At 39.0% G+C, this 16,649-nt stretch overlaps 2 protein-coding genes across 2 annotated transcripts; one reads left to right on the forward strand and one right to left on the reverse strand.

Moving 5' to 3' along the window:
* Positions 1–1,463: 1,463 nt before the first annotated feature.
* Positions 1,464–9,346, forward strand: LOC137968703 (NEDD8-activating enzyme E1 catalytic subunit-like). Its single transcript, XM_068815237.1, has 8 exons — positions 1,464–1,528; positions 2,890–2,943; positions 3,036–3,072; positions 4,587–4,668; positions 7,634–7,734; positions 8,596–8,659; positions 8,829–8,883; positions 9,109–9,346. The coding sequence occupies exons 4-8, from the start codon at positions 4,612–4,614 to the stop codon at positions 9,204–9,206; spliced, it is 375 nt and encodes a 124-aa protein (XP_068671338.1). The 5' UTR covers positions 1,464–1,528; positions 2,890–2,943; positions 3,036–3,072; positions 4,587–4,611; the 3' UTR covers positions 9,207–9,346.
* An 8-nt stretch (positions 9,347–9,354) lies between these two features.
* Positions 9,355–12,616, reverse strand: LOC137968624 (transmembrane protein with metallophosphoesterase domain-like). The gene is made up of 3 exons (XM_068815173.1): positions 11,749–12,616; positions 10,430–10,595; positions 9,355–10,140 (listed from the first exon to the last, which is right to left on the reverse strand). Exons 1-3 carry the CDS (start codon positions 12,554–12,556, stop codon positions 9,807–9,809), a joined length of 1,308 nt encoding a protein of 435 aa, XP_068671274.1. The 5' UTR covers positions 12,557–12,616; the 3' UTR covers positions 9,355–9,806.
* Positions 12,617–16,649: the final 4,033 nt, after the last annotated feature.

Consider the following 16,649-nt stretch of genomic DNA (forward strand, 5'->3'; position numbering starts at 1 on the left):
TTCCTTTGTGTACCATTGCGCACACCCTCGCCTTCCAGAAACATTGTATAGAATATGCAAAAGGTGTTAGTTTGGCCTCAAGAACATCCTTTTGGAGGTATTTTTGACCATGATAATAACATACCAGTACTACATTAATTCAAATAATTAATTAATTAATAATAAGTGGGATTTCGAACTTGGAGCAAACAAGCATATACCAAACGTTTCCGTACTGCAAAAGTCTGCATCAATTGGAGAGCAAAATATTTAATATTCTGCAAAAAGGTGTTCTCTAGCTGTTATAATAAGAAAATTGGACTTGATAGTGATCAGCAAGTTTCGTAGGTTGTGTAGAGCGAGGATAACAACGATCATGATGATGATGATGATTATGATGATGATGGGGGTGCAGGGATGGCACAGTGGTGAGAGCACTCGCCTTCCACCAATGTGGCCTGGGTTGGATTCCCAGACTCTGCGTCATATGTGGGTTGAGTTTGTTGGTTCTCTACTCTGCACCAAGAGGTTTTCTCCGGGTACTCCAACGGTTTCCCCTCTCAAAAAACCAATATTTGACTTGATTTGCGTTACCGTAATTGTTAATTTCAGTTTACAGTCTCCCCAATTAGTGCTCCAGTGCTAGAACAACTAGACACTTATTATAAATAAATTTCCTTTCCTTTTTTATAATAAATAATTTAAAACAAAACATATACAATAATAGCAGTGAGAACTTTATTTTCAATTAACTGAAAAATAATACCATTCTCCATAATAGGAAAAATACCATGTGCAATATTATTATGACATGATAGATACTCTGAAAACATTGTCACATATTTACAATATCAAACTAAAGTAGTTTAAATGGGAGTAAAAGTAAAGCTAAATGATAGTTAAATAGTTTCAGCAGAGTTAGAACATCATGGCCTGTAGTGTTCTCCAGAGTGAGGTCTTCATCAATTTCATTTAAGTTTGCTTCCTACTTCTTGATCAATCCCCTCAGGCAAAGTGACGCACAGTGCAAGAGGTAAAAAGATAATCCCTTGAATGTGTTACATGTTATAATGCGTGTATGTGATTCCATTACTTGATTGTAACGTGATGAAGCAGTGTTAAAGGTGTGAACAACACAGCAATCCGTTGTACTGAATGTAGCCAAAGAATCAGAGAATAAACCACTTCAAAACTTATCAGACTAGCCAATCTATACACAAGATGACAATAAATATCAAACTAAGCGATTTGCTCAATTTCAAACTAGGTCTACAGTTAAAATGGGAGTAAAAAGTAAAGCTAAATGATAATTAAATAATTCGGCAGAGTTAGAAAGTCATGGCTGTAGTGTTCTCCAGAGTCAGGTACATTAAAACAAAACAAAACGTTTGAAAAATTATGAATTGATCAGTGTTTGTTGAACCATCCTTCAGAGTGCGTTCCTGTTGATGGAGATGACCCAGCTCATGTGCAGTGGATTTTTGAAAAAAAGCCAAAGAGAGAGCTGATAGTTATAACATACAGGGAGTCACATACAGACTTACCCAAGGTAATAATGACACAGAAAAGCAGTCCTTTGTGCTGTAGCAAATTGTGTAAAACACCTGATGCACAATTTGTAATACCTAGTAACTAAAAATCAAAATAAGCGTAGACCCTTTGCATAAATGGCAATGTACATCCTAAACTTCACATTCATGTGAAAAATCCTTTGTCCAGAAAGATAAGTACAAGACTAAGTATGATTGTACAAAGTATTGTTCAAAGAATGTGTGACTTGTCATGGATATCCCATGGAAGGTTTTGAGGTCTGATTCCCATGCTTGATCATAACTGCTACATGTATTGCATAACATTGGTCATGTGATGAAAATAATGTACAAGTGTACGTAAATTAAAAGCAGTTGGCAGAAAAATTGTGATGGAAATGGCCTAGGTGCTTGAATAAGTCCTGGGAATAAAGTACATTCTTCAGATAAGACACTGGTTAGGATAAATTATAAAAAAAAAGAAGACACAACAAAGCTGTGATGTGATCCAACAAATGAAGGGATATACTGCAATGAGACTCGCCAGTATTGACCTGGTGCCTGTTTATCAAAAGTCCCGAGACTTCACGGCCCATTTACCAATGTCACAATTTCCTCTGCATCTCAAGAACAGAGAGGTCAAAGTCAAAGTCCACCTGTCATTTTGCTTTTTGTTACCTTGAAATCATATTATGTCAAAAGATCGGCTTTCCAAAAACAAGTGGTTGCTAGTTTCACAAATAGCTTTTTGGGCCCAAAATGTTTATGGGACTTTCGAGAAAACAGGCCCCTGGCCATCTTTGACTCCCCAAGATTAAGGACCAGACCTTTAAAGCAAAGAAGGTCATAACAGCAATAAGAATGTCCTGGAAATTCATAACCCTATCATAATGATTGCTACTTTGGTAATTTTGCAATAATTGTTCCAAGTTGTTCAGCTTGAAGAGCGCATACCTTTTCCCAGGAATAAAATTGGATGTGGATATTAATTTTACAAACTTAAGAAAATTGAAAATAATAATTATTTATTTGTGCATACAGGTGTTCGCATACTCCACATAAGCTCAGATTTGGCCATTTCAGATCAATAAAATATTGTCAGGACAAGAATGGCAAAGGAACAGACAAGACCAAAAAACACAGTCACCTGCTTGCTATTTTTTTAATTAATGCATAAATTTGTATTTGCTGATAATGTCTTTGCTTAACCAGTCAAATACTGTCCCCTCCATTAAGCTCTCTCAATTCTCTCAACATCCCTCTAATTCATATCTTCAATGATATGCTGATTCAAATATTATGTGACATCAATCCTCAATAAGTGGATAGAGGCATGCTTTTGAGTACAGTAGGAATAACTAGGACTTTTTTTCTAATGAAGGTGTCGTCAAGCATATCATCCCTGCCGTGGCATCCACAAATGCTGTGATTGCAGGTACTTCGTTGAAGCATTTACCTACAATTATGTAACTTTCAATTTGATTTAGTAGAAAGTATAACCTATCTTTTTTTGCTTTCTTTTACAAGCGGCTTGTGCCCTGGAGGTCTTCAAATTAGTTTCTAGGTAATGTATTAATTTTGTAGAAGCCAGTGGGTCTTCATGTTCCTTTAGATTATGAGGCTAAATGTAATTTAGGGAAGGTTAATCTCAAGTTAATTTGGCATGTAACCTGTTCACGCCAAATTAAATGGGCGTGCCTTTATTTGGGGATGCCGCAGAATCCTGCAGGGCTTGCTTTTGCATGGCCGTGCAATCTTTGCGGGCCATTTTTGTGAATCGTTGCAGATTCATTGAGCCCCACCTTTCCTGTACTGAGTCTATTCGGTTGTGGAGGGAAGTATCTGGTAAGGACAGTGAGCATTTTGTCCACTGGACCATGTTCCAGTGTGATATTGCTGGTTAGCGGCTGCTTATAGGAAATTGTTTCACGCTTGCAGGTTGCCAAGGATGCCACCGTGTGATGCCTGGATCACAACAGGCCCCTTCCCACTAACTTTTAAGGCACCAGTTCCCAAGCTTATCAAGTGGCGATGAGTTTAACTTGAAGATCTTGTGTTTCCATTTTCATTAAATCTTGCAGAATTTTTGAAAAGAACTGGCAGCTACAATCTTGGACAAAACTTGTTGGGAAAATGTGACTCTCTAATTTGTCTGTGTGATAAAGATTAACATTAATTCTTCCCACTTTCCCCTCTCCAGGGTTCGTACACTTTTTCAGACCAAACATGCAAGGACTTTTCAAGGACTTTCAAGGCCAAATTTTGAAATTTCAAGGACCTCTTTTTTATCTACGTCAAAGATTTTACCCATGGAAATAGTCTGACAGTACAATTCTTGCTCATTTTCCGTAATGAAGATGCGTGAAAATAATGCAAAGGCACTGGTAACCATTCTCGACCCCACAGCTCATCACGTCTGTATGACATGACTTGAGTAGCTGATTATTTTTACTGAAGTTATGCGGGTCAGAAAAAATTCAAGGACTTTTAAGGACCAGGAATGATGAGCAGAGATTTTCAAGGACTTTCAAGGCCTTGAAAATGTACTCTCAAAATTCAAGGGTTTTCAAGCGTTTTCAAGACGCGTACGAACCCTGCCTCTCCCCCCATTCCAGTGTTAGTTTTAAAAAATGGCCAAATGGCTTGCACAGTATTTTGCATCACATTATCAATTGGTATGGGGGGAGGGGGGAAGGACCAATATACTTTGTGAGTGTGTGTCAAATGATGCTTAAGCTAGAATTTTTCCCAAGAGTTTTGTACAAGATTGTAGGTCAAATAAACCAAACATTTTATTTGGCCATTTTCATATGAAGTTTCTATTGCCTTGATTCATTTTTTGCATTCAAGTTGTCACACTTCTTTGGGAGAAGTTAGGGCTTGTTTACCCTTAACATAAAAGTTTGCAAAAAAGTCACTTGCAAAGTTTATGTTCACAGCAGACCCCTTAAATGTGCAGTTACCTATTTTTTAATAAATTATTATAGTTTTTGTTTACCATCTAAGATGGCTTTATGATGGTTTTAATCTATAATCATACAGTGTTGTAATCAGTTTTGATGATTTTCTTTTTACCAGCTGCTGTAATCCACTGAACAATTATATGGTGTTTAATGATACAGATGGCTTGTACACTTATACTTTTGAGGCTGAGAAAAAGGTAAGCTTAGATTGCCAGCTCAGTATGTTATGATAATAATTATTATAGAATGTTATGATATAGATCAGGGTATCATTGAAAGATGTTGATGAGGACTTTTCTGGATTTCTAGTTTGAGTGCCATCACTTAACTCCCCGAGTTATGATTACTTACTTAATGTCACTATTCCGTAATTTAAACTAAGAGTAGAGTGTAACGCAACTAGATAGTGTAACGACAACAAATAAGCAAATAACAATATGGCGTAATTGAGGGGGACACAGCCCTGTGGCAGGTTTTACGCGACTTAATAATAGGTGCACAAAACTAAAAGCCTCACTTATTCCCCCACTAACGTGGGAATAGAACAAGAGTATTGGCAGAGCCTTTGTTACCTCCCCAGCACAGCAGAGGCTGGATCGGACAAGATAAAGGCAAGGATATAAGATGGCAAGACACAAGCAATGCCAAAGCTTGGGGGAAGTCGCTACGCAGACTTAACCGAACCACAAGGAGTGACCCCAGTTTATTGGCAAATAACAAACAAAAGCCCGTCTCCCGGGGAGGGAGGGTGGGAAATTTTAAAGCAAAATTGTTACAAACTGTGTACTCTCGTGCAAGCTGCCAGGATTATGCCCTGTTACAGTGTATTGAGATTTATATAGCAAGACAGTGTCTCAAAGTTCGACCAATAGGTACAGCTGTACTACGAGCTAAAGAGATGCCACGTGGCGGGCTTGTCAGCCATGAATGGGGCTAACAAACATAAGGACCAATCTAGGAAAAGCTAAGATATATCACTAGATTACTCAGCAAGATAGAAGCTAAAATACAGACATGAATAGCGTTTGTACTAACTGCTAGAATAAGGGAACATTCATTCATGAATTCAGCATTCAATATTGTTCTATTATTTATCTTACTGGATTGGGTGACGAACGAAAGCAGTCTTGCCCTCTAGGGGTATCATGTTCCATTAACTGCGTTTTACCAGCCGGTAAAAGCGTTAAATAATGTAGATACATGACTGCTTCTCCTCAGGGGCTTTTCAGGGTAAACAAGATGCTCTTCAAAGCGTTTATTCGGAATACCATGTTGCGCAGAAGTAGGGTGATACATTTTGGAAGAGTTAAAACAACACTTAGGCTAAAGCGATGTTCAAATTTGCTATTAACCCTTTCAGCCCCGATAGTGCCAAATGGCACTTATAGATTTTACTCTGTCTAACGCCAGACGATTTTACTCGTCAATGGGGAACCCCTCGGGGCTTAAAGGGTTAAGCTAACAGCGTGAAGAAACTATGTCCCTGTTTAACCCTTTCAGCCCCGATAGTGCCAAATGGCACTTATAGATTTTACTCTGTCTAACGCCAGACGATTTTACTCGTCAATGGGGAACCCCTCGGGGCTTAAAGGGTTAAGCTAACAGCGTGAAGAAACTATGTCCCTGTTTAACCCTTTCAGCCCCGATAGTGCCAAATGGCACTTATAGATTTTACTCTGTCTAACGCCAGACGATTTTACTCGTCAATGGGGAACCCCTCGGGGCTTAAAGGGTTAAGCTAACAGCGTGAAGAAACTATGTCCCTGTTTAACCCTTTCAGCCCCGATAGTGCCAAATGGCACTTATAGATTTTACTCTGTCTAACGCCAGACGATTTTACTCGTCAATGGGGAACCCCTCGGGGCTTAAAGGGTTAAAGTACGGAACAAAAGAAGTAAATGTTTCTGCAGCCAATTGACATCTGGAGGGCTCATGTTATTCATAACATTTCCAAAAGACTGAATCCAGCATGTCAATCTTTAGCTGCTATTGAGCTTTCACTCAGGCTAGAACATGGAATTGAGTTTCTAAATCAGCGAACGTCATAATAAAAGTTTCACACTGAAACCCCAACACACCCCCCAATCATTTTGGTTGCCCCACCGCATGTTATAAATCCATATTTTCACAGAACTCGACGGGAAGAATTGAGGCTGTTTGAAGCCTCACACACATAGAAATCCCCTCCAACGACACTGGACTCCACAGCTGTTATTTTTGTTGTTGTTGGAAAACATAAGTCTCGTTTAAGAGGGAGGTGAAAGGTATTGCTCCATGGGATCAAGTGAATTGCTTTTATAGCCAATAAAATCACCACCTCATAATTCTATTGTCCATTTTGCGGCACCGAAGAAAGTCAACCGATACCTTTCAGGTTCATGTATTCCAAGTAATTTATTTTGACACATGGCTACGATACCAATAGAATTATTAACAAAGATAGAGATAAGGTGGATTTTGCAACAATTTAATGTTTCAGTCAGTTTATCCCAATATCACCCAAGGTGTAAAAATTTCTTATTTAGGATCCTTTCATTCGCTTTTGTGTTCACATTGGCTCCTGTGTTCACAAGTTTGTTTTGCATCAATTACAACCTCTCCCTAGAGGTTATATCGCGCATAGCTTTTAAGCAATGAAATCCACATGTCCTAATTCTATTGTGCATTTTTCTGCACTTCCGGTTTTCAAACCCATTTTAATACTCGGTATACCTTTTATCCTGAGTGAAAAGGGTTGGGGTTAACCCGAACCATTGAGAATGCTACCCGGGGTAACTGGCTGGAGGCAGACTGTTTTGCTGTTTAAAGGTGCTGCCAAGGAGATAAACCAAGGATTACCTTGAACAACTTCAACTCCAGCTAGGGGTCAAGGATGAGACTTGAGTCCAGAAGGACCTCTGGATTTCAAATCCAGCACCCTAACCACATATTCATTCTGCCTGCCTTTTAATCTATTGTAGACTGAAATGAACTCAATAATTTGCCACTGGTACGTTTATTTTTGTACAGAAGGAAATTGAGCGGAGCATAAAGTTTCTTAGCTCGCGAAAACATGACGGTGGTGGAGGCTCATAAAGCCTTCCACTTAAAAATGAGCAAAAAGCTTGCTCATTTTTCCTCAGATTGGGAGAGATTTTCTTATCAAGGAATGTTTATTTCCAGGAAGACTGTGCAGCATGTAGCCAGCGACCTCACATTCTTACATTTCCAGAGGATGTCACAATTAAATCAGTGATTGACTTTTTCCATGAGAGCCCTACATAGTGAGTAACTTAACAATGCAAAATTATTTCAAGACATTAATATTTAGCTGTGCTTTGCTCCCCCAAAATACATGTAATATTACGAAAACCACGGATCTGTGGAATGGGCCCCAATTATTGAGTGACTGCCTTGCCTGCCCTGCTTTCAAAATCATGAGTCCTGGGGGAAAATGGTCAAAATTGTTCTTGTCCAGTGAAGAGGTGGCAAGTGCAACCGTGGACTCACTGTTACTTCAAGTGCAAGGAAGGATCCCTGGCCTTAACAGTAGCGTTGAACACAACACCTCTCACAAATTTGAATTATTTACATGGGAAAGTGGGCAGGACAGTGACTCAATAATTCAGGCCCATTCCACAGATCGGTGGTTTTCATTATAGCGGGGATGGTGATTGCACTCGCCTCCCGGCAATGTGGCCCAGGTTCAATTCCTGACTCATGGCCATATGTGGGTAAAGTTTGTAGTTGGTTCCTTTACTCTGCTCTGAGAGGTTTTTCTCAGGGTTATTATTATTATTATTATTATTATTATTATTATTATTATTATTATTATTAGTAGTAGTAGTAGTATTATTAGTATTATTAGTATTATTACTTTTTTTTGTTTATTCGTTTTTGTTTATTTGGACTAGTTTTTTAGATTTGCGACTGTTTTACATACTTGTTCAAAAAAAAAAGATTATTATTACTATTATTATTATAATATTACTATTACTTGGTGATCGTGAATTATTGTCATACTATGTTTGCACAATGCTCCTGGTTCCAAGCCATCAAAATGCATAAGGTTGGGGTCCTGAATTTTTACATGATACATTATGCAGATTTGGAAGATCAGCAGCATTGTCATTTTTCTTGTACAGTCAAATGAAAGCTCCAAGTCTCACAACCATGATTGATGGGAAAAACAAAACCTTGTATATACAGGTGAGCTACTTATTTCATTTCTTTTAATTTGGCTTTAAGACCAAAATAATAATAATAATAGAAAATTAAGTACCGGTAATCATATTGACTTACGGAGATAACCCTAACCTAACTCTGATCTGCTCAATGAAAATAAAAACTTCGTTATTCTGACATTCTTGTTCTACAGTCTGTAAAGTCCTTAGAGGAGAAAACAAGGCATAATCTACCCAGGAAATTAAAAGGTAAATCATATGACAAAGGAATTAGATGATTGATTATGGATCTGCAGGTGGGCTCAGCTCTAATAAAAGGCTCATTCTTGGAAGGAAGGGAATGTTGCCTCCATTTTCCTAGAGAGTGGATACCCTAACTTTTCGTAAAGGTAAAAGCTGGATGTGCCTTGCAGGTATGATCTTACCATTTCATGGAACATGAAATTTATATATGGTGATTTACATTAATTTCAGAAATTGGACTTACTGATGGTCAAGAGATAGTGATAGCAGATTCCACAACCCCTAAACCAATCATTTGCAAGATACAATTTGCATCAGGAATGGAATGAATAATAATAATATTAATACTGCTCAAAAATGTACACAATAAATGATTACTGTAATTATTAATAACTTCAGGGGAAAGTGCATTTATGGTGCAAGATGGAGGATTTTTTGTAAATAAAGAAGTGCTTTTCTTCCTCTCTGATTTCTTTTTTACAGTCAATTTTATTGCATTTCATTTATAGTAAGTAACATCAAAGATAACTGTAGCCTTTGACGCAGCTGGAACTGTATTGATGCATTTGATACGTTCTGACATTACTTTACTCCATAAAAGGATAAGTGGACCACTGGGCGAGGGCTTTTGAAAATTGATATAAGTGATCTCCGACCAGTGACATATTTGCAATATGCAAAAAGGTGTTCTTTACTTGGGTAAAAATAAGCAAAATGTGACCTTAACACAGCCACAAAATTTTGGTTGGTGAACCAGTCATGTATCAAATGAAATCAATTAAATTAAATTAAATTTGAGAAGCACAGGGCATTACATCCAGTTGAAACCATGACAAATTGCATCGTTTGTGGAAAGGAAAATAACTTGTTACATAAACTTAATGCTTTTTTAAATTCCCTTTAAAAAACATTTACTCTTTTTATAAAGTTCATTTTTCAGATGAAATTAACACAATATAAGTGATCTCTGCTTCCGACCATAACCTCATAGGCATTCCCCAAAAATGCACCCCACTTGACACATAAACATATGACCCTGTATTATGTCTATACAAGCCTGCAAAGTATGGTTCTCTCATAAGGTGCCATAGATGTATAGGGAACAACTGCCCCCCATGGGTGTGGCCGGTGAGAATAAGGTCAACTTTGTGGCTGTCCAAGACCAGTTTAGCAGCTTTTGGTCGATGAGCAAGGAGAATAGTTGGAGTACCAGCATCTACTCCTTTTAGTGCCTGTATGATGTCTGTGCCATGATTTCCTGATCTGAAAATAAGCAGGAAATTGACTCTGTTATCTCTGGTCTCCTTCCTACTCACTTGGGTGCAGAGATCCTTACAGGCAATCAGTGTGAGTTGTACACAACTCCCTCTGTTTTAGGAGAAAATCTCTAGCATTGTTACCAGGTTCAACCTCCCAACATTTTTGTCCCCTTTAAGTCTTCAGTGCTTCATCGTTCCTTTTGACAATATCTAATATCAGCACAGACTCCTGCCTACAGTGATCATTCCCATCTCCATCACCACCCGTACGTCTTGAATGGTGTTAAGCTAACCTTAGAAATCCACCCTCTGAGTCATCAACACCAGAAAGACAAAGTTTTGCCTGATTTTTGTTTGGATGCGTTAAAAGAACATGAGAGTTGTGAAGTGGTGTGACACCAAGGTATTCCAGTTCCTTAAGCCATCCATCAACATCACCAGTGTAGTACTCATGGTTTCCTTAAAAACAAGAGATTACAGTACAATTCTTTGGTGTGACTGGTCAGTATGAGTAATGACATCTTTTTAGACAAAAATGCTGTTACATGTATCTATGAAAGCATGGCACATTGTTTACCATTCACTCTCGCAAACTATATTGGAAATATGCGATGCTGCAATTTCAGGGCAGGGCAGGGCTGGGCAATGCATGTACTGTCTCCTTTCCTGTATGGTATAACCACATCAGGGATTCTCTTAGTGAGTGCGTCCCAAAGATGCTGAATCCAACACAATATTTCCTACAGGAGTGGGATTTGAGCACGGAGTGTTAAGGAAGAATATATAGTCCAAAGGATGGACTATTACCTGTTCTTCTAGCTTTCAAGTGTTTAATAAAAATATATTATTTTATTTAGAGCTTTTACTTAATTAAAGTGCTACTACATTGTATGACCAAAAATTCAATTCTTCTTTTTCTTTGGATTTTAAAACTATGTTATCAAAACACTAATTTGACCTGATTTCAAAAGGACACCTGTTTATTTTAACTGAACTTTTCCTATTTAATGGTACACTATTACTAATTTTAAAATCTAGAGAGAGCTGGATCGAGGAGAAAAATATTGATGATGTCAGACTTGATAGTTAAAGAATGTAATGCAATACTTACACTCACAGTAAAAAACCTTTGGATAAAAATCAAAGCTAAAGAGAGTATTGCGCAAGTTCTAGCTGTAACGAATGTCATCATTTATGAGCCAGTCAGAAGTGATGTTATAATTTACATTTAATGCGTAAAAAGTTCTTGATTATTAAACATCACTAATGAGCTAAGGGCAGTCCACTTCACAGATAACCAAGTGAGTAACTTTCACGCACATGTGAATTTTGCACACTAATAATTGTAACGTCTCTTCCAATTGCCTTATAAACGGTGACATTCACTACAGCTAGAACATGACCAATACAGTGATACTCCCTCTTTAAGCAATCACACTTTCAAAATCTGAAGAAAAAATGGAAGAGGAAGTGATTTGTTGATCATCATAGTAACACTCTAATTAAACTGTCCTTATCTGGCAAATCCTATGCCCCAACCAGTGGACCATGTTGCCTTTCATCTTCATCTCTGTAAAACCAAGGTTTGCCCGGAAAATAAAACTAGTTATACCTGTTACAAAATATACACCATATCTCGCTCTTAACTTGAGCAATGGTTTAACTGCCTGGCGAATCTGAAACACAGTAGCATCAACCAAGTCTCCAGCTATTGTAACTGCATCTGGGTTCAACTTATTTGTTGTCTTAACCACTTTTTCCAGCATAGTTTTACCAATGGTAGGCCCTACATGCAAATCTGGTAGATGAACAATAGTAAATCCATGAAATTCAGCTGGAAGATTCTTTATCGGAATATTCACCTGTTTTACCAGAGGTTCTTTAAGTCCGTTGTGTAATGCCAGTGCTGTAAACAAAGCTGTAACTAATACAATTGCAATAATTTGTGATCTAGCATACTGTGCCCTCGAAGGACTTGGACAAGACCTTGAATTTAAAAGGCCGAATGTACATGTAACCAAATCGGAGAAAACAGTTGCAGTGGTTAACAAAATTAGCACACCCAAGCTTGAGTAGGACAACAGAGAAATCCAGTGAGGCTCTACGCCGGAAAAGATGAGCCCCAGGACAATGCTACTCTGTGATAAGCCAATAACCGATATCACGATTGTCAGAAGGGCCTTGTTGAGAAACGACGGATGGTGTAAAAGTGGAGAACACAATCGTATCCACAGGTACCTTGCGCTGAAAAACATCACTGATTGCACAGTTAACAATGCTTGAATTAGGATAATTTTGTACTTGGTTTTGTCTTCTAGGTTTAGAAAAGAAATTCCCAAGATAGAGACGAGATTTATGCTGACAATCCCACCCAAAGCAACAAGAATGAAGTCAATTTTAGGACTCGTTTTGGACGCCATCTTGTTATAAGTTTCGTTCCCAGGTCTCTTGTTATTTTCGTCGTCTTGGGTCTAGTGGTCGCAGCGGTTGAACAAAAAATGAATGAAGGAGGTAGTTTCTAAAGAAACTGTGGTGCTGCGTCGGTGGGGAAATAGTATACAAAAATTTGGTTTTATCAACGGAGTTGATAATGTAAATTGGCCACCGTACAGAGATTCTAAAAGCCGACGTTTCGAGCGTTAGCTCTTCGCTCTGACGAAGGGCTAACGCTCGAAACGTCAGCTTTTAGAATCTCTGTACGGTGGCCTATTTACATTATCAACTCCGTTGATAAAACCAAATTTTGTTTTGCATTCTACTACCCCACGGACGCAGCACCATAGTTTCTTTTGTGTTATTTTGTTTGCCATCCTCTGCGAATACCGGTCGTTTCGCCAACATGTCAGTTCGCCAACGACTTGTTCGCCAACGTATGAAGTCGGTTCGCCAACGTCTAATGTCAGTTCGCCAACTCTTATATGTCAGTTCGCCAGCGTCCAAGAACACCTTTTTCGTTGAAAATAATTGTCAATTAGATAACTTGCAATTCACTTCATGAGAGGGATTGTTGATGTGAACCGCCATATTTGTTATTGAACCTTTCAATGTGCCCCAATCTCGAGTGACTCTTGTAAAAATATTTGATCAGCGAAAATACTCCGATAAGATGAGTGGGTTGAATTGAACAGAAAATCACAGCCCTTTTATACAGCAATGCCTGATTAAGCCGGATCGAAATCGCAGGAATTTGATTGGCAGATATTGTTGGTGTTATCTGTTCTTTGTTGTAGTTAGATATCATTAAACGTTTAAACAATATCCTATTCAAGTTGAAAAAGTTCTCACCTCCTTTGCAACATGCCGCACAAGCGAAGTTAATGAGCTCACATTGTTTTTATCGCGTTTCTACTTCTTCCCGTAACAGAGAGAAAAGAGACCGATAGAGAAGCAGGCTAGCGCTGTGGGGGGAGCATTTAATAGTTGAGTGGGGGAAGGAAAAAGTTTTGCCGCAAATATTTAATCAGTGTTTCAAGCAATGCAAAAACCCTCTGCGAGAGTAGAACAAACACGAAGGCGAAACTTGCGGGAAACAAGTGAACGCTTCTAAGCGCGTAATCAAACAAAAATATTTAATTACGCAAATGTTTAATAAAAAGGTTTTACAGCCGGTTTATATCTTCACAAATAAAGCCGTGGATGGCGTGGGAGAGAGAGAGGGAGAGGGAGAGAGAGAGATCGGGGAGAGTGAAACGAACATTTTCAAGCCGAATCAAACAATTCATCTTGGATCAAAGGTCACATTATCTTCTTTTGGTAATTTGTAAATACTTTTCAGGTCTATTTCACAAAGTATTTTGGACGTTGGCGAACTCACATATAAGCGTTGGCGAACTGACATTAGACGTTGGCGAATAGACTTCATACGTCGGCGAACAGGTCGTTGGCGAACTGACACGTAGGCGAAACCACTGGTTACCTCAGGATGCACATGAACTGCGCATGGCATTAGGAGAGATCACAGGCAACCCAAGCTCAGTGTTAGGACCGAAAATATGAGGATTTGTATGGGAATCCCAATAAAAGATTTAGGAACATAATTATATTGAAAAATTCTCAATTAAAAAGCCTTGCCTTATTTCCTTTGTGGGTAGCTTCCTTTCTGTGTGTTATTTTCCAGATTCAACGCGATTTTGAGCCATCTTTTAATTCCTGTGTTCTTGAATAATACTCAAATCCCGTTGAATATGGAAAATAACCACACAGGAAGAAACGTACCCACAATGGCAAAAAGGTAAGGATTTTTAATTGAATCATGTAATTCTTATCGGGATTCGCATTAAAAATCCTTTATTTTCGGCGATGTGGGCTTCCCCTCACACTGAGCTTTGGTGACGTGAACAAATGATGAAGTACTATTATACATTGCACAAATTATCACTATGTTCGCAAATCCATAGATGTCCCCTCTTTTTTGCAGAAGAAAGCGTTAGGTGTTCACGACAAGGAGATTACACCACCAGTGGATCTTGAACAGTTTTAAATAGAGTGGAGTGTTGCGATACAAAAGGATGATTAAAGTGGACTGATAAGGAATTAAAAGTCCACTTGATTACTACCTATTCCTATTCCTACAAATTGTGACTCTGTCATGGGTTTACCATAGCATCTTAAGGGTGCGCACGCCCCTGAATTCTGTAAAAGGGAAGTATCTGAGGATTACCACGAGGCATGCATGACCTACGATGAAATAGGCATATTTGCCGACATAACTATATTAAAGGAGAGAGTATTTACATGAGACCGGGACGAACACAGGCCGGTATGAATTTTTTGCAACCGTTTACATGAAACCGGGACGAAATGCTATGTTTTGTCAAATAAATATACGGCTGACCCAAAAGCATACAGTTTTGAAATTTCTGGACCCGGAATGAGATCTGTTGTCATTTACATGGGAACGGTACGATCTCATGGTAACCGGTACGAGAATTCTCGTCTCGGTCACTGGACCGAGACGAAGTCAGACCGATCCAGTGAGTTCAATGTCGGGCCGGTCTCATGTAAATGCATAAAAATAAATGTATGAAGGCCGATACGATCTCATGCCGGTCTGAGTTCGTCCTGGTCTCTTGTAAATAGCCCCTTAGCCTATCTTGGTGCGGCCACTATTGAAGTGCACTAGTTCTGTTTTGGCCGGATCCTCACACGCAAAATCTGCCACAACAGCTCAGGAAAATAACAGTGCAGTGCGCTTTGTAATGTCATTATTCAGCAACTACGAGCTCGGTGCAATGACTTAACACCCTAAACTATCTGGGATGGCAGCCCCTTAGACACGAAGAGAGATCGGATCAGTCATTTTCAATCACGGGCTAAATTCACTATCCAGATTTCCCCTCGAAGCTCACAATACCACAGAGCAAAATTTGACATATGCATGCCGAACAGCCGTCTCTTTCAACTTATACGCGGACAAGAGAGCCGAGAGCCCGAGAGCCGTTAGGGGTTGGAAGAGTCTACCACCAAGTGTGATAGCAGTACCTATGGATCAGTGTTAATGCCTTCGAGGCTGTTGTGAAAAGAGTATAATTTCTCATGCGCTGTGCAAGTTGTGCTGTATTTAAGGTCTCACTTTAAAAAGTGAAGTGAGGTGAAATGTAAAATAGTTGGTTCTAACGATCATCAGAGGGCCACGACTATGGGTGAAGGACACCAAGTTGACGCAGCTTTCTCGATTTCTCAAGTCGCTTGACTGTTCAGCTTTGGAATTTCTGGCTCCCTTCTACAGTGGCGTGTAACTTACTTGACAAAGCGTCTGAAAAGAATGCTGTTAGCTTGCGTTTCATTACGTTGGTTACTTCTTGAGTCCCACAGGGCTCCCTTCTGGGACCGTTACTTTTATAACAGAGATTCGCCCGATGCTGTTCTCCCAGGTAACACCCTTGCTCTGTAAAAGTTCAAGGATCATAGATACTTCAGAGGTCCAGCCTTTTCAACAGGACTTGGATAATAACTACCAGTGGAGCATCCGTAATTATATGGAGTTTCATAATATTAAGAAATCCAAAATTATGAGAATAACAAAGACGACTAAACCATTCATCTTACCTTTTTCTCTTGATGACTCTGTATTGGTTGGAAGTTACAGATCAGCATTTAAATTGGAACTCGCAAATTATCAGTATTTTGGCCAAGGCCAACAGTATGTTGGAATGAATTTTAAAACTTTAAGTAGTCTTGATAATCTATTCTAAAGACACCGAGTTGTCCCTTGTTACATTCAAATTTGGAATACTGCTAACCTGTGAAAAGTACTTGTAGCGCCCTCTCCAAAGAAAAGAACGCCTGATCGCAGGTTAGAATACTGCTCACTGCCGTGACAATAGGAAGCTTGGACAAGGACGAGGACGCGATGAAACGACAGGTGTAACGGGATAAAACAAAACCTCTGCACGCCTTGTACGTACTTTTTACACTTTTTACATGTCTCTCGCCCTGACAACGACGTCAATGGTCAAATTTGAGGTTATGTGGACGACGTGAGCGATAAATTTTCTATTTTCTTTCTAAATT

This window comes from Montipora foliosa, chromosome 1 (assembly GCF_036669935.1).
Source record: "Montipora foliosa isolate CH-2021 chromosome 1, ASM3666993v2, whole genome shotgun sequence".
Taxonomy (NCBI): domain Eukaryota; kingdom Metazoa; phylum Cnidaria; class Anthozoa; order Scleractinia; family Acroporidae; genus Montipora; species Montipora foliosa.

Coding starts and splice junctions, on each gene's coding strand:
- LOC137968624 (XM_068815173.1), bottom strand. CDS start 12,556: ATGGCGTCCAAAACGAGTCCTAAAATTGACTTCATTCTTGTTGCTTTG. Junction 10,596..11,748: donor TGGTGTATATTTTGTAACAG/GTATAACTAGTT, acceptor CTTGTTTTTAAG/GAAACCATGAGTACTACACT. Junction 10,141..10,429: donor TCAGAGGGTGGATTTCTAAG/GTTAGCTTAACA, acceptor GCTTATTTTCAG/ATCAGGAAATCATGGCACAG.
- LOC137968703 (XM_068815237.1), top strand. CDS start 4,612: ATGGTGTTTAATGATACAGATGGCTTGTACACTTATACTTTTGAGGCT. Junction 4,669..7,633: donor CTTTTGAGGCTGAGAAAAAG/GTAAGCTTAGAT, acceptor GTTTATTTCCAG/GAAGACTGTGCAGCATGTAG. Junction 8,660..8,828: donor ACAAAACCTTGTATATACAG/GTGAGCTACTTA, acceptor CTTGTTCTACAG/TCTGTAAAGTCCTTAGAGGA.